This window comes from Balaenoptera physalus (assembly GCF_965194825.1).
Source record: "Balaenoptera physalus genome assembly, chromosome: 7".
Taxonomy (NCBI): Eukaryota; Metazoa; Chordata; class Mammalia; order Artiodactyla; family Balaenopteridae; genus Balaenoptera; species Balaenoptera physalus.
The window spans coordinates 5,897,564-5,921,150 of record NC_138886.1 but is presented as its reverse complement, the minus strand read 5'-3'; the positions used below and the strand labels follow the sequence as shown (position 1 = coordinate 5,921,150).

At 58.3% G+C, this 23,587-nt stretch overlaps 1 protein-coding gene across 2 annotated transcripts in view; it reads left to right on the top strand.

Annotated features, from left to right (window-relative positions):
- The first annotated feature begins 703 nt into the window (after positions 1-703).
- The window catches only part of ASS1 (argininosuccinate synthase 1), a 50,204-nt gene continuing 27,320 nt past the window's right edge, over positions 704-23,587 (top strand). Inside the window, exons 1-7 of one of the 2 annotated variants that reach the window (XM_082468215.1) lie at positions 714-847; positions 7,933-8,042; positions 9,996-10,064; positions 11,746-11,934; positions 17,772-17,828; positions 19,845-19,919; positions 23,213-23,283. In XM_082468215.1, the coding sequence (XP_082324341.1) occupies positions 7,938-8,042; positions 9,996-10,064; positions 11,746-11,934; positions 17,772-17,828; positions 19,845-19,919; positions 23,213-23,283 (566 nt within the window). In that variant the 5' untranslated portion in view covers positions 714-847; positions 7,933-7,937. Of the gene's footprint in view, positions 848-7,932; positions 8,043-9,995; positions 10,065-11,745; positions 11,935-17,771; positions 17,829-19,844; positions 19,920-23,212; positions 23,284-23,587 lie in introns of both variants that reach the window. The other variant, XM_082468216.1, reaches the window with a different exon arrangement.

The following is a 23,587-nucleotide window of genomic DNA, read 5'->3' as shown; positions in this document are numbered from 1 at the left end:
GGTTGGGACCAGCTGTTTTACTGGGTTGTGGTTGCAGTGATTGGTGCTTTGGGGCCTATAAACCAGGCTGGAAAACTTCTGACACAGAAACTTCTGGAGGCCAGACTGGGGACACAACTCCCCGTTTCTTTTGGGAACCTCAATTTTCCCTGCTGTTCAATGGGTTAGCAGTGGGCCAGTCTTCTATTCACTATTTACCGGGTGCCCTTGGGAGTTTGGTCAGGTGCCAGGCTCTGGGGAGACAGCCAGGAACCAGCCCTGGACTGAGGGATGAAACCCCGACCTTCTAGGGCCACCTCCACCTCAGTTTTCTCACCAATACAATGGGCTCCGGCTCACGGGGACTAGAGAGGGGGGAAGGGAGGGGCTTTGAGGTCTGTAGAAAGGCCACCACAAGACAAAAATGGGCATGAAACTCACGAGCCTGAGGGACTTTTATTCCACTCCCACGGCGAAGCGCTTGAGCGTTGCCCACGGGCCAGGCGGCAAGTCTGGCAGGCGGGCTTGTCACCCTGTCAGTCGCGAGGATTCCAGCCACTACCGCGCCCAGGGGAGCCGCCAGACCCTGCGGCCAGGGCGGGGGACCGGCCGGGAGGGTGTGTCGGCAGCTGGGTGGGCAGGAGGGAAGGAGGGAAAGGGGAGGGGCGAGGAGGGAGGGAAAGGCCTGGCCCCGACGCCCCCGCGCCGAGCCGCTCCGCGAGGGGGGCCGGGCCCGGGGGCGGGGTCTGCTGCTCTTCCTCCGACTTGTCCCCGGGCCCCGGCCCTGCCCTCTGCCCCGTGCTTATAACCCGGGATGCGCGCCGCCACCAGCCCTGCTCCGCCGCCTGCCGCCGCCGCCTGCCTCCCGGTAAGGCGTCCCCTTCCCACTCCCCGGCCTAGGTCGCCCTCTGCCCGGACCCCACCGCGAACGAGCCGAGGAGGCGGAGGGCACCGCGCGCCCCGGGCTCGCACCTGGACGGGCGGGCAGGGGGCCGACGCCCGGCCTCCTGTTGCTCAAACGCTTGGCGCCCGGATTCCTGGCTCCCTTGGGCCGCGGAGAGGGGCCCGGAGCGCGAGGCCGGGGGTCTGAGGGGCAGGTCAGGTTACTTGTCGCCTTTGCGGGCCGAGGTCCTTTCTGGATTTTCCTTCTCCGATCCAATTTCCCTAATGCCGCGAGCCCCACAGATGGAGACCTTGGGAACCCGGAGGGTGGGAGGATTCCCGATTCTCTCGGCCCCTCTCTGGCCCTGGCCTCTGTCTCCGCCTCTTTTCCTCTGCTTGCAACCAGAGGTCCAGCCTCACCGCTGCGCCTCGCGCGCCCCCGGGGCTTGGGCTTCTCGGCCCCTCCCACAGCCCCAGCCTCAGTTTCCCCCGGGCGGGTCGCTCCGGGCTCCGAGCGGCCCACCCCGGTGCCTTGGGTGTGGCTGGGCTCCCTCCCCTGCAGGGGGCGTCAGTCGCGCGGCTCTGCCTTCTGGAAGGGCTCTGCGTTCTCTGGCCGGTGGGGCGGGGGCCTCGCCTGGCCGCGGTGCCCGGTTTCCGGCTGGCACTGGCCTGGGGGAGGGACCGCTCGTCAGGAAATGTCAGCCGTCCTGATGCCTGTTGCCTTTGGCCCCTGGGGCGGCCTCGCCCTCCAGGGAAGGAGAGTCTGTGTGAAATGCAGGAAGCTCCTCTCCCATCCCGCCAGGGCTCTTCCTGAGGAGGTCCCGTGACCCGGCCGCCTCAGTGCTCCTCTCTGCGAAGTGGGGCGTCTCCTCCCGAGAGCAGTGCGGTCTGACTGCACATCCCGGGCAGGAGCAAACCTGTCCTTTCCCCAGGGATGGATCAAATCGGCCCTGGGCTTTGATCCCTCCCCGCCACGCCCAGGCTGGTGACAGAAGAGGGCAGGTGACCCCAGCCCGGAAGGCAGGCACAAGTCCACAACTGGGTGAGCCTTCGGGCCAGCCTCCCAGAGTCCTAAGCCTCAGTTTCTCCATTCGTCATGGCTGGCACAGGCTCAGGGCTCAGGAAACAGTAAGGGGATGTATACTGTTAAGAAGGGTGCCTGGGTCCGTTCACTCCCTGTGTCTGGGGAGTGACTCACCGGGTGCTACCCTGCTGGGCGTTCGGAACAGGAGACGGGGTCCCTGCCCTCCTGACTTAGGTTCTGGCGGGGGAGGGAGACAGTAGAGGCAGGAACAGCCACGAAGGGCGTGAGAACTGGATAGGAACTGGAGGAGTCTCCGTTCTACACTCCCTCCCCCCACCCATCCCGGGCTCAGAGCCAGGGCAGGGGGTCCTGTCCCAGTGGAGCCACCTGTGCGTTATGCTGAGAAGTAACTCTGGCTCTGCTGAGTGCTCGTGAATGAGTGGTGAATCCTTCCGGCTGAGCGCCTAGACCCCAGGCCAGGCACAGGATGGGGTGGAGGGAGGCCCCCACTCAGCACAGTCTGAGCCCCCCTGAGTACCCACAGGTGCCCCCATCAGCTGCCTGCCTCCCCTGGGCTTGTGTGATCAGTTGGCTCTGTTGGTAACCATTTCCCTGGCCCAGGAACCCAGGAGCCTGACTCGCGGGGGGCCAGACCCAGACTCACCTGCTGTGCAAGCACTTTCCCATGCCCCATCTCGTCTTAGTCCCGTGGGTCCTGGGAGGCAAGCCAAGACAGCCAGATGCCTTCATCCGAAAGCTGAGCGCACAGCCTCTGAAGCCACCGCCTTGCCTGTGGGCATCCATGTGGAGAGAGATAACCTCTGGAATTCAAGGTCTAAGGCTCTGATTTCAGGCAAAGTTGATCCACCAGGCCTTGGCTCCTTCCTGTGGGGCAGACGCCCTCCCCAGACTTGGGATAGGCCAGGCATGCATAGGCATTTCAATATAGTAAACAAATGAATGAACTCGTGCTTTCTTCCATAACCAAATGCTCTGGAAAGGGTTTAAGTGCCTGTCACTGGGGCCTGGTGAGGTCCACTTAGTCTTCCTACCTCCTACCTCAGGACATTCTCGTCGAAACTGGAGACCCAATCTTCCTAAGCCAAGGCACTCCCAAAGGACCCCCCCTACCCTGGGCAGAGGAAGTTTGCTGGAGTGCTGGTGTCCCCAAGAGAGCCTGGCATTCCTGATTTGAATCTCAGGCCCCAGGAATTTGCAGCTGAGAGCCAGCTCAGTATGTAGCCTAGAGCACCCCTACGGCCCTCAGCTTTCTCATCAGACGCAGAAATCCTTCCTCTGTGTCTCGCCAAGTACGCAGATGAAATGAGCTGAGCGTGTCAGGCAAACAAATGTTCAGGCTGAATCCTGACACTTTGACCTCCTGGTCAAAGTGTGGAATTGCAGCCTAGCTCTATCAGACACGAATGAGGGCAGCAAAAGGGTAAGAGTTGCAGTCCTAAAATGAGCAAACCCCTAAGTCAGGGAGAATTCTATGGCCTTGGTGGAGCTAGGCTATTTAAAAAGCCTGGAAACTATAATGAACTCAGCTCGACTGAGTTAGAACGGGAGGGCAGGGGTTCCAGGGGAACATTCGTGTTGCTGCAGCACAGAGAAATAGAATACTGACTGGTGATGGTTCGCTGAGGATTTTGTCTTCTGGCAGACAAGTAATGGGAGGGGGAGACAGTCTGTGGTCTCCTAGAGACCAGAGAGTGTAGGGCAGAGAGCACTAAAGAACAGGTGGTCTGCAGTCAGCCTGGGTTTCTATCCCAGCACTGCCATCCGCCAGCTTGAGACCTGGGCAAGTCACTAACTTTTCTGAGCCTCGGGCTCACCATCTGTAAATAGGCGGTAATAATAGTTCCCGCCTTGAAATGATGCACGTGTGGCACTAAACATAGCAACTGCTCTTGTCATCCTTCTAGCTCTGATGTTTTAGAGCCGCATGAATTTTCTTAGTGCTGAGCAACTGCCCAGGCTGGCCTGGCACATTCACTGGGAGCTGGCCGGATGGCTCTGGCGGGGGCACTGGAGAATGCCCCCTGCCTTGCCAACTAAGGCCAGGCTGGCAGGCATCTTGGCATGAGGCCCTCTTCTTCCCTTCCCAGGTGTCCCTCTTCTGGAGCAGGATGTCTGGGCTGGCCCCGGGAGCTGGGGGCATGAATGTTCTTGGCAGTGGTCATGTGCCTGGGAGCTGGTGCACCTGCCCTGCGCCCTTCGTGGAGAGTGAGGTGGCGGCAAGGCTGGGGCTGGGGGAGGCCGAGACTCAGGAGCCCCAGAGCCCCAGGAGTCCAGCCGCCCTGGGCTGGGGGAGGCCGAGTCCTCAGGCAGGAACTGGGGTGTCCTGGGGTGTCAGAACCAGAAGGGCTTTCAGGTTCTTGTGCAGACGGCGATATTGAGGCCTAGAGAGTGAGGGGCTTGCCCAAGGTCAGCCAGGACCCAGTGGTAAGGAGAGTTTGGTGGGCACAGGTGTGGTACCCAGCCCTGGGCTCCTCCTGGAATCTCACGGAATCCACGGTCGCCCTGTGGAGGCATGGGCTTTTCTTGCTCCCGTTTTGCAGGTGAGCAGCTTAAGCTGCTTGAACCCAGGTCTGGAGGACCCAGCCACTGTGCTCTGCCCCTAGTCTCTTCCATTGTCCCTCCCTCTCCCCCAAATTGAGGCCTCAGCTTCCTTTAGTTTCTGCCCCACATAGTCTGCCGGGACCTCACTGGCAGGGACCTCACTGGCTGAGGGAGGAGGGAGCTTCGCCAGGAAGGGCGGAGCAATGCCAGTGTCAGATTATATTGTTGTCTCAGCCCACCTGCCCAGCTAATCTCTGGACATGCACACGCAGACTCAAACGCCACCCCCCCCCCACCCCCCCCACACACGTGTGTGTGTGTGTGTGTGTGTGTGTGTGTGTGTGTGTGTGCAGACACAGGTGAATGCATGCAGTCTCAGGTACATTCTCCCCAAGAAATGCAGGCACACATGTGCACGCGCACACACACACACACACACACACACACACACACACACACACACACACACACACACACACACACACACACACACACCCCTGCACTCAGGCACATTCTCCTGGGTGCACCCATTCCATCACGTGTCTCAGACCCAGAGGCTGAGGCCCTCTGTAGCCGTGCATGCACATGGCCTGGCAAGCAGGAGGGGCTCACAAGTTTACGGATGAGAACGTGCATGGGATTCCAGACTTGGAGGGGATTGTAACCCTCTCTTTTTATAGGTGAGGAACTGACCTCCAGGTCACAGAATCAGCAGCCTTGCTCTGAGTGCCTGCCATGTGCCAGGCACTGAGAGATGGTCCTGTCCCCACAGAGCTCACAGTGGGCAGCGGGGGCAGTTAGAATAGATGTGACTGTGCTGTGATGGGCCACGCATCAGGCTCAGGGGGATCACTGAGACAGAACAGGGCAGGCCCCGGAGGTCTGTTTCCATGGAGCTGCCCCTCCCCCACTCCAGTGCCCACCCTCTGGCTCCAGGGCCATTGGGAGGTGGCATAGCAGGGGTGACTCTTGGGCCCGCATCATCTCTCCCTGTCACTCCAGGGTGTCTGAGCCACCTGTGGCTTCCCAGACCACACCTTGTCCCAGGGATCCCCTTCCTTGCACCTCCCAGAGAGGGGAAGCCTTGTACTTATGAGTCTAGCTGATCTGGGTTTGAATCCTGGCTCTGCCACTCACCAGCCAAGCAAGGCCTTGAGCAAGTTCCTTAACCTGAGCCTCAGTTTCCCTGTCTCTAAACTGGGGATCACACAAATGGAGGACTCAGCTTATAATGGGTACCTTCATTATCTTGATTGTGGTGATGATTTCCTGGCTGTAGACACATGCCGAAACTTACTAAATTGTACGCTTTAGATATATGCAGTTCATTGCGTGTCGATTATATCTCAATAGAGCTTCACAAATATGCAACGTTACACCCCGCACCCGACCACACCACCAGCCCCTTCGCACACGAACACACGGCTGGGAGCGCGCACACTGCAGCAGGGCGCTGGACGGGGCTCTGGGGCTCCTGAGTCTCCGCACCCAGCGAGGCTGCCCAAACGGGAGTCCAGGGGCTGGGTAGGCTGGGTTCACGGCCTCTGGTGTCACCCAGCTGCTGTGCCAGGCAGCCGAGCGGCCCTTGCATTTGCAGGGTGGTTCACTGAGCCATCAAGACAGATTCTGGAAGCCGCAACCCACACCTTCAGCCCCAGGCACTTCCTACCTTGAGTCCTTCCTGCCTCCCTCCCACCTCCTCCCCTCCATCCTGGATGGCCTGTTGCCCTGGCTGCGGTTGCCATGGGCATGTCTGCTGGCCCCGGCTGGCCTGGGACAGCCTGGCAGGTGGCCGAATGCCCACTGAAGGGGGGAATTGTGGACATCCGTCCCTCAGAACCACCCCCAACCTCACTGTTCCATGAGGTGTTTCCCCTTCCAAGTCCAAAGGGCAGTAAAGACATGTGAGCCCTGGGACTGGCTGGCAGGTGGCCTGGTGAGATGCCGGGGACAGCACATAGGATGTGTTCTTGTCCCTCGGTTGGGCTGGGTTCTACTGCAAAGGGCTGGGTGACCACTTTGCCTCTAAACCTCCAGGCACACGAGAAGCCTTCAGTATACAGGAGCCTGCGTCCTTGGGGAGAGGCCCTTCTGGATGAGGCCCACGTGAATCTGTGCAGTGATGCCCACAGCCTTTCCCAATAGATTCTATTAAGGACCCTGACTTCGGTCAGTCTCCAGTGCAAATGCTCCCACCAGACACAAGCACACACCCAGGCAATGCAGGAGGCTGGGGCCATGTCCATGGAGGCTGGAGACAGAGGGACTGGATCCAAATCTGGCCCCGCCACCTGCTGACCATAGGACCTCAAGCAAGTGACCTCGCCTCTCTGACCCTCGGTCTCCTCTTCAGCAAAGAGGGCACATAACAGCATCTTCTCTCAGGGCCATGTGGAGAGTGGGGGGGGAGGCAGGGCCTGATGCAGCCCGAGGGTTCAGGGAGAGCCTTCTGGGCAGAAGGAACAGTGGCTGCAAAGGCAAGGAGTGAGGAGGCCCTGGTGCCTTCTGGAAGCGTCAGTGTAGCTGAAGAGAGGGAGGGATAGCGTGGGACACATCTGTCCTGCTGCAGAAGGACATATCTACCATCTGTACGTCCTGGTTACCTTCCTCCTCTGGGCCTCAGTTTCCCCCTCTGCACATAGGGAAGTTGGTCTCTGAGCTCCTCCCAACTAATCATTTTGGAGCTGAGTTCATTGAGGTGTTTGGGGTCTCTTGTGTTTCCCCTCTCAGAGGTACTTGCTTTTAAAAAGAGCCTAAAGTCCCACTGTGTGAAGGTTCACTGGGGCCCAGGTGGGAGAGGTCCAGGGGGGCATCCTATTCCCTGTAAAGCTGGCAGGCAGCCCTGCATGCTGGGAAGAGCCCAGGTTCTGGAGCCAGACAGACACAGACACATGCTCTGTGACCTCGAGCTGGCCACTGACCTCTCTGAGCCCCAGTCTCTGCTGCCCCGACATGCATGACAGCTCCTACCTCATGCGGTCATAATCGGGGTGCAGGGTGATCTATATGAGGCCCCCAGGGCCATGCCTCACTCACACTGGCCCAGCCTAGCAAGGAGCAGTTCTGACTGGAGATGTGTGGGCTGCCCGAGCCTCAGGGCCACGGCCTCTCCCAAGTCTCCTGATGCTGTGCACCCTTCGTGTCTTGACCTTGACCCTGTCGTCTTCTCTAGCTGGTGGGGAACTGGCTCTAAGACATGCCTCCACCTGCCAGGCGCCAGCGTGGTGTGTGTGGGTCCCCTGAGAGGGTGTCGGGGGTGGAAGGCGTGAGGCTGCAGGAAGGAGCAGCTCAGCTGGTCCTGATGACAGACGAACATCCTGTTTCACACCTCACGGTGGCGGCCTGTCCAGGGGATAAGACTGCCCAAGGCCGAGGTCGGGGCTGGGGGACAGGCCAGAAGGGAGCTGTCGGGAGGGGCTGGCAGACGGGGAGGGGGCAGGGCTGGCTCTGGGTCACTCACATTCTTCCTCGTCTCCTCCCTCCAGACGAGATGTCCGGCAAAGGCTCCGTGGTTCTGGCCTACAGCGGGGGCCTGGACACCTCCTGCATCCTCGTGTGGCTGAAGGAGCAGGGCTATGACGTCATTGCCTACCTGGTGAGGGGGCGCCTGGCATGTGTGTCTTTCTACTGTCGGCCTTGCTGTCCACGCAGCCTGCCCACCTGCCCATTGTCGCTCATCCAAGCCCACCTCCCCCTCTCTAAGCCTGTCTTGAACTGTAGGAAAATGCTTCTCACTTACTGCCTCTTTCTCTTCATCTGTCGAGTGAACACCTTGGAAGTCCCCCGGGTCTGAGATGCCCCCCCAGGTCACGGAGGAGGCCAAGTCTCCATGCGAGTAACTGGACGGGGGGCACAGGAGTGCGCCTGGCAGAGCTGCTGGGCCAGCCTGCCTGGAGAGGGACCAAGGGCTTGGATCTGCTGAAGGCCACGGGAAGGCATACAATCTTCCCCTTTCCCAAAGCGCTCAATAATTCAGCAAAGAGTGTAGGGTCCTACACTGGCTAAACTAGACGGGCCCTTGGCGATCACCTAATTCTGGGAAAGCAAATAGGTCACGGGCCATAGGTTATGTATGATGCCATCCCCCATCCAGGGTCCATAGCAGACATCCCTAATTAAACCAGCTCAACTTCTGATAAACCTGGACATACCCTCTGAATCTTTGTCCATATGACTGCACAAATTCTAGAAACCCAGCTTAAGCCAAACAAAACCAAAAATAAACAAAAAAGAAAACCAAAATAATACAGTTCTTCATGTAACTGAGAAGGCCAGGGGTATAATGGCTTCAGGCAAGGCTGGATCCAGGTGCTTATCCAGATCTGCCTCCATCTCTGCTTGGCTTCATTCTTGGCCTCTCCACAGGGCAGGCAAGGCTCACATCATCATACCCAAGTTTCCCCAGAGAAAGGAGAGCTTCCTGCAGAGGCTCTGACAGAAGGGCCAGGGGGGACTCTCATTGACTGGCCTGAGTCCCTGCCCACCATGCATTTGTCAGTATGGCTGTGTCTCGGAGGGCTCGTCCCTACAGTGAGCAGGTGACGTGATGTGCTGTCACCCATCCCTGTGGAAAGAGGTCCCAGGAGAGAAGGTTCTCTTTGCAGAGGAAGTGAGGATGGCACTCTGGACAGGAAAAGTTCAGCTGTTGTCAAGAACCGTTTGTTTGCAGTTGAAGTCAATCTACCGTCCGTAACAGTGCTGACCCCGTGTCCCTCAGGTGGGGGAGGGGAAGTGCCTGGCTCACAGTTGCCTGCTGAGAGAGAGCCAGGGCTCTGAGCGGATGCAGAGAGCCTGGGGTGTGTGCACGCCGTCATCAGCAGCAGCGGTGGGCCGTCCAGATCCCGGGCTCCCCCCAGGCGGATTTAAAAGCTGAGTGACCTCAGAAAAGCACCTGCAGCTGGACTCTGGGAAGATTCCAGAGTCTGTTGAGCAGAAGCCAGGGCCAACGTCTAGGCAGGAGGCCAGAGTGCAGCCAGCAGAAAAAAATGCCCGTGTCTAGATGGGGCTGTCGGAACCGGAGGCTGGGCTCCAGCAGGGGGACAGCTGGGTGCCCAGAGCCCAGGCCTCAGCCTCAAGCCGGCTCAGGCGCCCTGGGACAGTCAAGTTGCCGCACTTGGCTGGGGAAGTGAGCTGAGTCGGGCAGCAGCTGACTATCCAACCTTTGTACCGACTTTGGGGGAATTGGGGGAAGAGTTAGACGGGTTCAAGGGAAGCCTTAGACCTTCAAGGCAGTGACAGCAAATGTTGCAACCTAGCAGCCTGGGTGCACAGGGCCAGGCTCGGCCCGTCCTTCAACCAAGTATTAGCTCTGGAGAGTGTTACAGCTTCTGCAGACCCTGGTTCACGCCCTTTCTCCTTCCTACTTTGACCTCAGCGATCCAGTCGAAACCACCACCATCTGAGGGCTGTTGTGTGTGAAACGCACTTGCCCAGGGCTCACCCCAAGGGAGGGGAGGGGAGGGGAGGGGCCGGGGTGGGGGGGGGACATTCTTCTCAGCTCTTCTTTCTGCCCCTGGGTTGATGGGTCCTCTCTGCTTCTGCTGCTCAGGCCAACGTCGGCCAGAAGGAAGAGTTTGAGGAAGCCAGGAAGAAGGCGCTGAAGCTTGGGGCTAAAAAGGTACCAAGCGGGAGGCAGGGTTTGGGGCTGGAAATGGGATTTGACCTGGTGGAGGCAGCTGGGGGTGGGGGGTCCTGTCCCAAAGCTCCTTGTCTCCTCCACGCCTTCCAACGGGTCCTCTTGCTTCCAGAAGTATAAGGTCAATTCCTTCTGCTTTTGGTGTGCAAAGGGCATCATCTTCTGGTCTCCCCCAGCCACTCTTCTACCCAGTCACCTCCCCAGCCCACCTCCCCATCCATCTGTCTCTTCCTCATCCATCCATCCACCTGCCCATCCCTCTTTTATCTCGCTGTCCATCCACACATCCACTCACTCATCCATCCCTCATCCATCTAACTGTCCATCCCTCCTAGCTCTCTGTCCATCCACCCATCCTTCCATCCATTCAACAGAATCAGTGCATTGATTGAGCAGCTAATCATGTGGTGAGCAGGCCCGTAAGGTGAACGTGGCCAGCCTGGTCCCTGCTCACATAGGCTAACAGTACAAAAGAAACGCAATATCTGCGAAGCACCATAAAACGCAATAAAACTCACATCAGAAGTATTAGGAAGCTGTCAAGTTCATGGTGTCAGATACAAGTTTTCCATAATTCTAACTTTTACTGGAAAGCTTGAGTTTTATCATTGGCAACAAATTCTCAGTTTTCCTTGAAGCGATAGGGTCACTTCATTCTTATGAAAATGTTGGCCAAAAACCCAAGTCTGCATTGACCCTGACTTGTCTGTCGGTCCTTTGTTCAAGAACAATGTTCTATGAGAAAAGGGGCTAGTTGAGCTAATAATTCACTTGTGAATGCAGCAGATATGCTTCGTGTATATTTCACATTTTGTACTCAAGTCGAGATGTAACAAAAGTTAATCATTTTTTACTGCATTTTCAAGACCACTCTTAAGAGAAATCTGCACTGTGAGAGCAAGGCGTGAGGAACACCATGTCTCTGGGGAGTGTGGTGCCTCTGCCCTGATTTGTGCTAAGTGCCAGCCCCTTCCCCCATCATCACTTTTGCATATTCAATGTGAATGTGAACAGAGTGAAAAAGGCAAATATCAACTGAGTATCATAAAAAATGTTTTCAGTCTCCCTGAAAGGGTCTGGGGAACTCTAGGGGTCTACATTTTGAGAATAATTCCTCTAGATCAGGGTTTCTCAACCTCGACACTATTAACATGTGGCTGGCTGTCGTGTGTATTGTAGGATGTTTCGCAGCATCACTGGCCTTTATCCTCTAGAGGCCAGAATGACCCCCACAGCCCATCAGTTATGACAACCAAAAATACCTCCAGATATTGCCAGCTGCCACCTGCGGGACAAAATAATCCCTGGCTTTTGTGGATTACATCTAGATTTAGATCTTGGATTTAGATCTTGTTTCATCTCAGGCCCAGAATGCTATGTTGGGAGGGATTTAAGGACCACATCCAGTTTCACCTGGGTGGTATATCAGGATCGATTAGTAATGTCTGCCATGAATGCAGGAGGGAGAGTAACTGCGCTGTATGCTGGATTGATTTATGATGTCTACTACAGATGCAGAGGGAAAAGTGGAGGTACAGCTTGCCCTGGGATCCATTAACAGCGTCTGCCTTAGATGCAGGCCACTTGAGGCCCCTGGGACTCTGCTTTCTGACTGCATCCCCTCCCTGCCGAGGCTCCCTCTCATGGGCTCCTCTCCCCATAGGTGTTCATCGAGGACGTCAGCAAGGAGTTTGTGGAGGAGTTCGTCTGGCCCGCCATCCAGTCCAGCGCGCTGTACGAGGACCGCTACCTCCTGGGTACCTCTCTCGCCAGGCCCTGCATTGCCCGCAAACAGGTGGAGATCGCCCAGCAGGAGGGAGCCAAGTACGTGTCACACGGCGCCACAGGAAAGGTGAGGCCAGGATGGATGGCTGGGGACGGAGAAGGAGGCAGGGGGCCTGCGAGGGGCACACAGGCAGCCAGGCAATGGACGGTCCTCAAGCAGTTGTACGTTTTCCCCAGCACAGTCAGGTATGCAGTGGACGGACTGGCCTGTCCAGTCTGAATAAGAGGAATGTTTTTAGTAGCGAGTTAGGGACGGCTCTGCCCTGTACCCCGAGGTGTGAGTCCCGTGTGCCTGTTCCACATGCGGTTTGAGCAGTGTCACCCCGTTTTGCAAACTTGCTGCTGAGGCGCAGGGACCAAGGTCACCGTGGGAGTCTCCGTGCAATGCAGTAGGCAGGGTCAGAGACCACGAGGTAGCAACGGGCTTGAATCCCAGCTGTGTGGCCTTGGGCGAGGCCCTTGCCCTTCCTGAGCTCAGCTTCTTCACTTGCAAAATGGGGATGAGGCCTTGTCTTAGTCTCCCGGGGCAACAGCACCACAGACTGGGTGGCGTAAACACCAGGAATGGATTCTCTCACAGTTCTGGAGGTTTCGGAAGTCCAAAATCAAGGTGTTGGCTGCCATGCTCCCCCTGAAGGCGCTAGGGAAGGGCCGCTTCCGGGCTCTCCCCTGGCTTCGGGTAGCTCAGGTGTCCTTGGCTTGTGGGTGCATCACTCCAGGCCTCCATCTTCACGTGGCCATCTCCTTGGGGCATCTTCACATCGCCTGCCCTCTGCACGTGTCTGGTTCTGTGTCCAAATTTCTCCTTTTTATCAGGACACCGGTCACACTGGATTAGGGCCTGCCCTAATGACCTCATCTTAACTTGATTACTTCCGTAAAGGCTCTATCTCCAAACAAGGTCACATTCTGAAGTATTGGGGGGAGGGGTGGTTAGAGCTTCAACTTATCTTTTGTGGGAGACACAGTTCAACCCATAACACCCGCTACTTCTGGCCCTTGTGTGCAGGAGTGCAGACTGAAGGACGACCCTGGGGGTAGAAGGCAGGAAAGCCCTCAGCCCCTGTCCCGCAGGTGGCAGGGCTCAAGAAACAAGATTCCTAACGATGTAGGCGACTGTAGGCAGTGTTACTCTGGAGTCATGAGCTCGCAGTTAGCGGACACGCCGCCAACGGCTTGCTCCAGATGGGTGGGAAGGGGGCCTAACCTCTCAGCACGCGTGTCCTGACCTGACCCAGGCCCGCCCCCCCGCAAGGCTGGTCGACGCAGTCGGGAGTGGGGGAGCGGGCCCTGGCTCAGGGTGACGTAGGGACACTCACAGCTCAGACTGTGACGGAGGAGGTGTGATTTGGGGGTGGCCTTGCAGACAGTCGCCCCACCAGGTGGTAGTGTTGTCTTTGGAAGCTCACTCATTTTCTTGGTGCTCGGTCAACCAGCTTGTACTGGCGTCTGTACAGGGCTGAGTGTGTGCTGGACACCGGAACAGTGTTGAACTTCGCGGGCCCTTTTTCCTGCCCTCAGGGGACCTGTGTCCTAGCGAGGGAGAGAATGGATGCAGGAGAGGGTGGCCGTGGGGTCGGTGCCAGGGGAGCCGAGGGGGAGCCTGGGGGCAGCAGGCAGGGGCCGAGGGAAGGCTGTCCTGCAGAGCACGGCCCTGAGGGAGGAGGAATGGGTACAGGAAGAGAGTGCCAGGCGGAGGGAACAGCCTGAGCTAAAGCCTGGAGACGAGGGTCCTGAACATGTAGTGGGAGCTGTAGCCTTGGGAGAAGCAGCAGGGCCAGGGCTGGGCCGGGGCCACGCTGCGGGGTTTGGCGTCAAACCCCCAGGCTGGACGGGGGTGGCCAGTGACCCTCCCCAACCCCCATGGTATGTAGGGGATTGTTCTGGACTGAAACCATGGGCTCCTGTAAAAGAAGGGGACTGGTGAACGTGGCCCCAGTTTTCACTAACACCCTAGTCGTGAGCACATTTTGAGCGGGGTGGTGGGAATCATAGGCGGAGCAATGGGTGGACCGGGCCGTTTGGGCAGAGACCTGCATGCCGCCTTCCACTCGGGCGGTACGAGAGAGTACAGAAGAACCCAGAGGTTCAGGACTTGGGACTTTGGGGCCAGTACAGCTGGGTTCAGATCCTGGCTCCCCTGCTTTCACACTTTGTGACTTCACCCCATGAGTCTCAGTTTCCTTATCTGTAAAATGGGAATAAAATAGAACCCGCTCATGGGGCAGTTGGGAGCAGTGAGTAGGATCATTCCAATAAAGAGCTCAGCATAGACCTGGCACGTCGTAAACACTCAATGAGAGGGAAGTGCCCTGATCACACGATCATCAGACCTGTACTGGGGCTTGGAGAACAAACATCAGTGCAGAATGAACCTCTGAGACATCTCACCTGTCCGTGATGAAATGAGCTGGGCAGTGAGATCCCTGTTCCAGGAGGTATTCAAGCTGAGGCCAGGAAGTGAGGATTATGGAAGGGCTCCTGCCTGGAGAAGGTCCCTCCAGAACTACCATCAGGACTGAGGAAGGGTGGCTTTCAGGGCTAGTGGAGTGAATGTGTGTGTGGTGCGTCTGCCCCTGGCCTGGGAGGCTCTTGGGGTCCAGGGAGAGACCCCCCCCCCAACCCCGCACTAGACTAGCTCACATGCAGCTGGGAATAGCTGCCAGCGGCTGTGTGCGCTGCTCCATTTGGCCACAAGAAGGCACCAGAGGTTTGGGTTTGAGGCCTCCCGAGGCTGACCCTGCAGGGAAGCGGCTGGAGGAGGCCCTGGCCATGCAGGGTCCTGTTTCCCACTCTGGTTCTTCGGGGCTTCGGTTCTGAGAAGAACACCCTCTGCGGCGGTTCTGTAGCCTTTTGAGATTCAGGGACGTCCCTGCAGTTCATGCTCAGTGTCCACAATAGGGACAGTCAGACTTGAAACAGCACTGGGGGGCCTCCGAGACCAGCAGCGGGAAGGCCACAGGGGATGGTGGGGCCCGGTGCCCCCCCACCCCAAAACCTCCCATCTCTTCTGGGGGTTGATGGGAAAGGCGCACTCCTGTGCCTCAGTTTCCCCTTATTTAATAGGACTTGGGGAAGCCCCCAACAGCCTCTGCAGACAGTTTCCTAGAAGAGGGGGGTGTGAGTGAGGAGGGGCAGGAGGGCCTGGAGTGGGGCCCAGAGGGATGCCAGGCTTGAGGCAGGGGGTGGTGGGGAGGGAGGGGCCAGCTACCTGCAGGGGCTGGTGGTCTGCTTGGCTCGGGGGGGAGGGGGGCTGGGGGTGGGGCGCATCAGTGACTTCACACGTCAGGAGATGGGTATCCAGAGTGAGTGAGTGTGGCCTGCAGGAGGCTGGCACCCAGAGGCAGATCTGGGCAGGACAGTTGGCCGAACTTTCTGCAAGGGGTTCACAGTGAAGAGAAAGAGCTGGGTGTAAGCAGACTGCAGGGGGGCTTCCCCAGATGGGGAGATTCTAGCATGCACCGTCCTGAGCCCCCAGCCTCTCCCAGCTTCTGGCTCCCAAGTCGGGCAATGGAGAGACCCAGGGCCTCCAGGCCCTTGTTCCAGCCCCGCCGATGTCGCCTTCATGCATTGGCTCACTGAACCCCCCACTGAATACCTACCCATCCCTGGCTGTCCTCCACACACTAGGACACCCATACAGGGGACTTGGGAGCTCTGACCCAGCAGGGGGTAACAGTGATCCTGAGACATCCAGGGGAGCAAGAGTTAGCCAGTGACGCCAAGGAGGAAGGGCATCCCGGGCCGCAGGAACAGCTTGTGCAAAGGCCTGGAGGCCAGAGGCAGCTTCTCACCCAGGGCCCAGCCCAGGCGGCACCTGGTGCAGAGAGAGCTGGGGTCCACCCCTTCACACCCCTCGGAGACCCTGAATCCTCCCCACCAGAGAGCTGCACAGAAGCTGGGATGGCCCTTCGAGGGCCCCCTTCCTCCCCCCTGTTTTGGAAGAGGGGCCTGGAAATAGGAGCCTGAGACTCGGGAAGGGGTGTGGGCAGCAGGGGTTTTGTAAATGGCACCATCTGTATGGCGAGGCCAGGAGCAGATGGGAGAGCCCCCGAGGGTGCGGCACCCGCACTTACACATGTATATCAGCACGTGAACACACACGGGGTGTGTGGGACCTGCTACACCTCCTCCCCGGCCCCCGGGGAACCTGACAGGGCCACCCTGGGGCTGGGGCTCCTGGGGTCAGGGAGGGAAGGACCGGACAGGCCTTGGCTCTTGTCTGGGACAGAGTTTCAACCTGGGGAGCCTGTTTGGCTTCTGCTAGGGTCTCTGGCTCGGGAACAGATGGGTGTCCCCATGGCGATCCTGATGGCAGACCCCAGCCCGGTATGCCCGTCCAAGGAGGCACAAGCTGCCATTGTGCTGGGGGAAACTTGAAGCCCTGGAGAAAAAAATCACCAGGATATGCAACAGTAGACCATATGCTTTACGAATCTAAAATAAGTCTGCTTTTTATTGTAGACACCATTGCTCCAGGAACTGTGCTGGTCACTGGCCCTTGGGCAAGTATTACCGCCTGTGCCTCTGTTTCCCCATCCGTGAGATGGGGATAATAATAGAACCCACCTCAGGGGCTGCTGTAAGGGTTCAATGAGTTATGTGTGGAGCTCAGACCCGTAACCTGACTGTGAGCTATTAGGATGGGAGTGGTGCCTGCTGGCTGTGTGTCCCTGGGCAAGTGACTCCACCTCTCTGAGCCTGAATTGCCTCATCTGTAAAACAGGGTTAAAAATCCCACTGGTGCCAGGTGGCTCTCCCGTGTGACAACCAGCGCATGGTAGGCACTCACTGAAGGGATGGGATGGAGGGTGAGTGGGGTGGCTGGTCCGGCACAGCTTGTGGCCCCGGGAGATACCAAGAGAGGAGCGGCCTTGGCCCCTTAGCTCCTGGCTCCGAGCAGAGGGGCTGAAACCTGTATTTCCGCGTTGCCTGACAAGACTCTGGAAAATAACATGTTATTCCCGCCGCTGCCTCGCTGCACCTGTGCAGTTTTCACAGTAGGCGAGAGGTCCCTCTGTTATTTCCACAGCGCTTAAGCCTCCCTCCAGGCTGCCGAGCTGATGGGAAGCGGGCAGGCGGCTGGCAGCCATTGTCTCTGAGGACAGGACGCAGGCACAGGGAGGCAGGGCCGCCTGCCCAAGGCTGGTGGGGGCCGTGGGGGCCCAGTGCCTGAGGCTTGGGCCAGGCTCCGTGCCCTTGGACTTGTCCCTGCTACCTCTGGGCCTGTTCCCCTCTCTGTGCAGAGGTGCTGAGGAGCCCTCGGTGGTCACCTGGATCCACCCCTCCCCCAGCCAGCCACTGTCTAGACAGGGAAACTGAGGCTCCCAGAGGAGACAGGATTCCCGGTTTTCTGGACAAAACACCGTGGAACCATGGGAGTGGGGCAGTTGGGAGGCCCTCAGGAAGAGGCTGACGTGTGGGCAGCTCGGGGGCTGCCTGGAGTCTCAGCGGGGCCAGGCCTCCGGGCCTGCATGTGTGTGCACCCCCTGAAGTGCAGACACACGTGATGATCTGTGCACACGCCCCCTCACACGCCAGTGCGCACAAGGTCATGACCATCACAGCTCAGCACACAGCGGGCACGTGGGCATCTTGCGGACGCATAGACACACGTCCTGCACACCTGAGTGCCCGCACAGCTCAGCTGTGTACTCGGGGAGTCCTGGGTTCAAGTCCAGAGCAGAAAGCCCTCTCCAGTCTTCATCTTTCAAACAGGCTCGTAGGACCCACCTCAGAAGGCTGTGAGGTGGGAGGTGAGCACATGCGGAGAAGGGAACCACCCCGGGGGTCCGCCCTGAGTGGCCCTCGGGTGCATCGTTGAAGGTCACGTGGCATTGCCCCCCGCCACCCCGCAACTGGTCCCTGTCCTGTGGCTCCTGACCATCCCGTTCCACGTTTCAGGGGAACGACCAGATCCGGTTTGAGCTCACCTGCTACTCGCTGGCCCCCCAGATTAAGGTAAGACGTTGCTCCTCCCCCTAGAGGGTGGGCGCTGGGGGCTGAGGCCCCTGGGGGTGTGGGGCATGGGGTTCTGGGAGGTTCTCCAGACAGGGACCTTGTGGTGGGTGGCGCCCTTCTTTCCCATGGAGAGCTCCCTTCACTCACGCCAACCGCAGGGGGACAACACTCTGTCCCTGACCATTTGTCCTTCCCAAGACACCGCCCAGGTGCCTGGGTGGGTCAGGCACTGGACGGAAAGATGAGGCGGCCCGTCCGCCAGGGTCCTCGCAATGCCGGGTCTGGCTTCCCGGCTGCAGATTGGAACCATTCTGAGACACGGTTGGCCAATATCTGGGCTGCTCACAGCCCTCTCGGCGCCAGTGGGGGCCACCCAGCTAAGGCCCTCCTCCTCCCGGCTGCCTGAGCCCTGACCCCCGGGGTCTTGGATTCTTTCCTGGGGTGGAATCAGCAGGATCAGGCCTCTGGGCATCCAGTGCACAAGGCCGAGCCATAGAAATACCCTAAATGCCACGAACACAAGGCCCAAGGGTGATTTCAGTTTTTCTAGTGGCCACGTAAGAAAAAAAAAACAAAAACAAAAAACAAGATGGAAAGCAACAGGTGACATCATTTTACTACGGTTTATTGAACCCTATGTATCCAAAATGGTACCATTCAACATGTTATCGATGTAAAAACATTATTGAGATGTTTTACGTTCTTTTGGTACTAACCCTTTGAGACCCACTGTGTGCTCTACACTTAGCTGGGACCGGCTACGATTCGGGCCTTGGTGGTCACACGTGGCACCCAGGTGCCATCTTGGACGGCACAGGCAGGCGTGGGTCCAGCTCCTTTGAGGCCACTTCGGGCTAAAGCTACAGAAAACGTGCCCCTCCCAAGCCCACAGGGGTCCCTAAGGGGTTTCATTTTTTTTTTCTTTTAAGTGGAACATCTTTCTCTGTCCCTTTAACCAGCCAGCAGCTGCTTGGGGGGTGAGAGTGGCCTGGAGGTGAGCGGTAATGAACTCTAATGATCTGTTTTGACCCCAAACACCAGGCGGCAGAGAAGCCCCTGGAAAGTAGCTGCCTGTTGATGCTGTAGGCGGGTGGGCGTGAGGCCCTCCCCCGACCCCCATTCTCTGTTCCCCCAGCAGCTTGGGGGGCCAGGGTGTCCGGTTTCTGGGTCTTTGTCTGCAGAGGCCAAGGCCAGGGGTGGGCTGGGGCTGGGGACGGGGCCCCAGGCTGGTCTCCGGGGACTGGGATGAGGCCAGAGGGTGCTCCGCGCCCAGGCCCTGCTCATTCCAGGCCTGGGGGACCCCACTCACGCCGCTCGCATCAGCTTCCCAGCCCAGAAATGACACCGGCTTCTCCATCTACATCACACCTCCACCCCAATTAGGCTGCTGTCGGCAGAGGCAGGGCCCTGGCTGGCTCCACAGCTGAGCGGTAGCTTGTGTTGGGGACTTGTCCCCGACCCCCCAGGCTGGTGGGATGAATTTGGTCCCTTCAGTCAGGCTCCAACTTCCCTCCTTTCCCCAGCCAGAGCAGCCCCGGGGGAGGGGGAAGGGAGGGAAGCAAGAGGAGCGGGTCAGGGGACGTTGCATGTCGTATGGGCCTCACTGCCCCGCAGCAGGGCCAGGCTGCACAGCTGCAGCAACGTGAACCCCTCCTTAGTCACCAGGGGTGCGGTGTCCTGGCCCTCTGGACAGGGATGCCATCAAGAGACTTGAGGCCTATCTAGTTCAAACCCTCAAGTCTCAGTGGGAGAGACTGAAGCCCAGAAGGGCAGGGACCCGCCTGGGGACGCACGGCCATTCTGCCACAGAGCTCGGGCCTCTCCAAAGCCACCCTCTAGGGCGGCAGGCCGTGTCATTCCCCTGCCCAACGGGGTCCCCCTGCCCACACCCCGTGGGCTACATAGAGCCCGCACCCAGGTGCCCAGTGGAGCCTCAGGCCCTTTACCAGAGCGGCCAGCTCTGCAGCTTAAAGCCAGGAGAGGCTGCCCGGGCCTGACTCCTTGCCCCGTGTCCAGGTCATTGCTCCTTGGAGGATGCCCGAGTTCTACAACCGGTTCCAGGGCCGCAACGATCTGATGGAGTACGCGAAGGTATGGCCAGACCCCACCATCACCCCGACCCTGGCCCAGTGCCCTCCAGGCACAGCCCTCCAAGGGGGTTGTCTGGGCCAGAGGCACGAGGCTGGGACTGATACCCACGCCTGGAGACTGAACCTCTGCCCTGGCTACTACCCTTCGCCCCGTAACACCTGTTCCCTGGGCCGGCTCCGCAGAGGTGTGGTCACTGCCAGGGGCAACTCCCAAGGGAGCCCCCAGTCCGCCAAGCAGGAGGGCGACGGGCCCCCTCTGCTTCCTGTTCCAGCTGCCACCTCTGCGGTGTGTGTCACTCAGGGGACGGGCGGACGGGGGGCTGGGCGCGGCTGTTCTGTGCCCCTCCGTTACCTAATTGTCCCCAGTGCTTTCCCAGGGACAGGTAGGTGCTCCGAGGGGCAGAGGCAGACAAAGACTTTTGTCGCACCAGCCCTTTTGAAGTACAAGTTGCAGTAAAACATATTAGAAGTTTTGCATCAAGATCCTTAGCCACTCCCCAGGGTACCTTTCTTTTTAGCGACTCGATGGCAGCCCTTGACAAACAGCCTCAATCAGTCAGACAGGGGAAAGCAGCCCCGAGCATACACCAGAAAATTGCTCGGGGTTTTAAACAGCAGTCACCAGGGCTGGCTGTGACCTCTTGCCGCGGCCAAGGGGCCGCGTGGTAGGGGACACGGCGGGGACGCAGCCCTGCGCCTACCGCCAGCATCCCATTAAGACCTGGAGAGCTCGGAGGAAAGATCTCCTCTACCATCTGTTGTTTTATTATTAAAAGGGGAGTTTACAAGAGCAAGCCCATATGTTGCCAAACAAATTTTCAAATAGCAGAGCTATTAAGAGAACAAGGTTAGAGGCTTTTTTCCCCTCCTTGGTCTCCTTGAGGATACAGAACACGAAGCACGTTTTATCTTTAAGAGCAATGAATTGAGACCCCTGCCCATCTACATTCTTACGCCTGCAGTTGTGGTTCAAGAGGGCTGACCCATACGCTGCCCTTCATTTCCGTGAAGCTCCCAAACAAAAGCGACTCCTGGTCTTTCCAGAAAAGATGAATTTCAGGAGTATTGTTGTCCCTCCTTCCCAGATTTTGGGGAGAAGGCCCTTGGCTCAGCTTCTGTCTCAAATAACCTTTTAAACAGGAAAGTTTGCCCCGGAGAAATGAGTCTGTGTCCCCGGCCACCGACCCTCCCTCGGAGGCTGGGGTCAGAATTGAGCTCTCGGCAATCTGACCACATTCTAGGACGGAGGCAGTGTCCCTGCACCCGGGGAGTGACCAGAATGACTGAGCAGCAAGCAGACTCTGTCCAAAATTCAGAGCCAGGCAGCTGCTTCAGCTGAGACGAAAATCAATGGGGCTTTGAAAAGCCCTGCTTTCAAGATTCGTAAGTCGCCAAGGCCACAAGGTGCTGTTAGGAGACTCATCAAAAACGTACATTTGCATCACTTTCCACCTCCCCGCAAATCCATCATCCAAGGAAAAACAGGGAAAAACACTCAGAATCACCCCATCCTTATCCCTGTCACCATAATTCTTTTAAAGCCAGTGTGCAAGGTCGGGGGCTGGAAAGCAGGGCAGTCTCCTGTGTACATGCTGAAGATGGTTTTGTTTTCTGTTCTCAATTGCATCCAGAATTTCCAGTGTGTGTGTGTTGGCGGGGAGCTCAGGATGGAGAGGGGAGGGGAAACAAATCTCTTTGGTTGAGGGACTACGTTTGGCATTTGTATATATCTCCCTGCCAAGGAAGGGCTGCCCATCCTGTTCTTCCTCCTCCGCCCCTTACCTCCTGTTCTTCTCTCCTCGCTCGGATGGAGCCCCAGTGGGAAAGAGGAAAGGCAAGAGTGTTTCCAAACCACCCCCCAGAAGAAAGGCTCCAGGGAACCCGCCTGCTGGTTTTCTCAGCCCCCAGGCCGGGGAGTCCTCTCTGAGGGGATTTCAGCCCATCCCCTGGTCCCCACACCTGGCCACTCTACCTGGAGATGGCACAGGGCAAGCGTGTGGATTTGACTCTGGGCAGCTTCATGGGGGACAAGGAGCCCCCTGACATTGATAAGCCTCTAAATGGGGTGTTCCGTTTGCCCATGTGGTTTACATTGAAGAGTATGCAAATTTTAGGGTGGGTGTGGGCTGTTTCTTTTAAAACAAGCCTCTGGGTAAAGCTTGACAAACATCAAGAGGGGATAACCTAATTTATTTTGAAATTTTAAGGTGCTGATGAAGGAAACAGCGGCTCCCTGGAGGGAAGCCTCTAGAATCTTAGTCGTGGGCATGAGCTGAGCCTGGGCGGAGCCCCATTAAGAGAGACAGGGCGATGCTGGTGGAGGCTGTGGGACCCTGGGCTGGCCAGGTTGGGGGACCCACCCAGGGGGCGAGGTGCCTGGGAGGCGGAGCGGACAGTCTTACTGGCTTAAAGGGGGCCGGGCTGGGCCACTCAGCTTTTGTGCCCGGTAAGCCCCGGAGGGGAAAGCAGGATGTAATGCACATGCTGGATCCAACCAGGTGTCAGCCAGGGCAGCACGGGGCAGCTCAGGAAGCCAGCCACATCTTTAATCCAAAAGGCCTTCCGAGTGTCACCAACAGCCTTCCAGGCCCGGGGTCTCCGGAGGGATAACTTTTCTCCTTGCATCGAGGCATGGATGATCTGGGAAGCAAAGCATAATCAGAACCAACAGGGAGGATGGGGGCTATTCCTTTCCAGGGCTGCAGAGTGATGTGTGTGGTGCCTGCTGGGCAGTGGGGAGAAGGGGCCCCGGGAAGCGCCCGGCCACGCCCCGTAAACAAGCGTCCTGAACGAGCAGCTCTCATGGGCGCCTCTCGCTTCCTTGGGTGAACGGTAAGCACCCCTGTGGGTGCAGATGCCTTGGTTGAGATCCATATTGGAAGTTGGGTCCATCCCAGCTCCCGGCTCATAGGGCCAAGGTGGGGGTCAGCCGGTGGTGCTGGGAGACCCTCAGCACACTGCCTGGCACACTCTTAAGTGCTTCGGGGGGCACTTGAAGTATAGACTCAGAATCTTCTGGAAGAAACCTCCAAGGCCAGCGTCCACTCCACAGCATCTCAGACACAGGGTCTTACAGTTTCTGCCTGGGCATGTCTGGAAATGGGGCCCTCGCTCCCTCCCTGAGCAGCCTGGGGAAGGGCAAGGAAACCAGGGGTGCGTCCAGGGCCTTGCCTGCATGGGAGCCAGAGTTTGGGGATGTCTTTGACCTTGAAAGAAAATCAAGGCAGCTGGGCCTGACCCTTGTGTCTACTTCAAGCTGCCTCACGCCAACGTGGTGTTGCCTCTTCCCTGCAGCAACATGGAATTCCCGTCCCAGTCACCCCCAAGAACCCGTGGAGCATGGACGAGAACCTGATGCACATCAGGTAAGACGCCGCCCACCTGCCCGCTGCTCTGCTCAGCGTCAGTGCACGCCTGTCTGCGTCGGGCCAGGACGTAGTGGTGGCCCACACGACACATGGTCCCTGCCCTTACGGAGCCCGGGGGCCTCGAGGAGGACAGGCCACCTCATTCCCAGCTCTTGCTGCAGTTCTGCTGAGTGCCAGCCGTAGATAAAGGGCACCTGGCCTCGGCTGGGGTGTCAGGGAGGGCTTCTCTGAGCGAGTGGCATTTGAGGTTAAAACCTTAAGGATGAGGAGGGACCGGCCGGGGCTCAGGGAAGGGCATCGA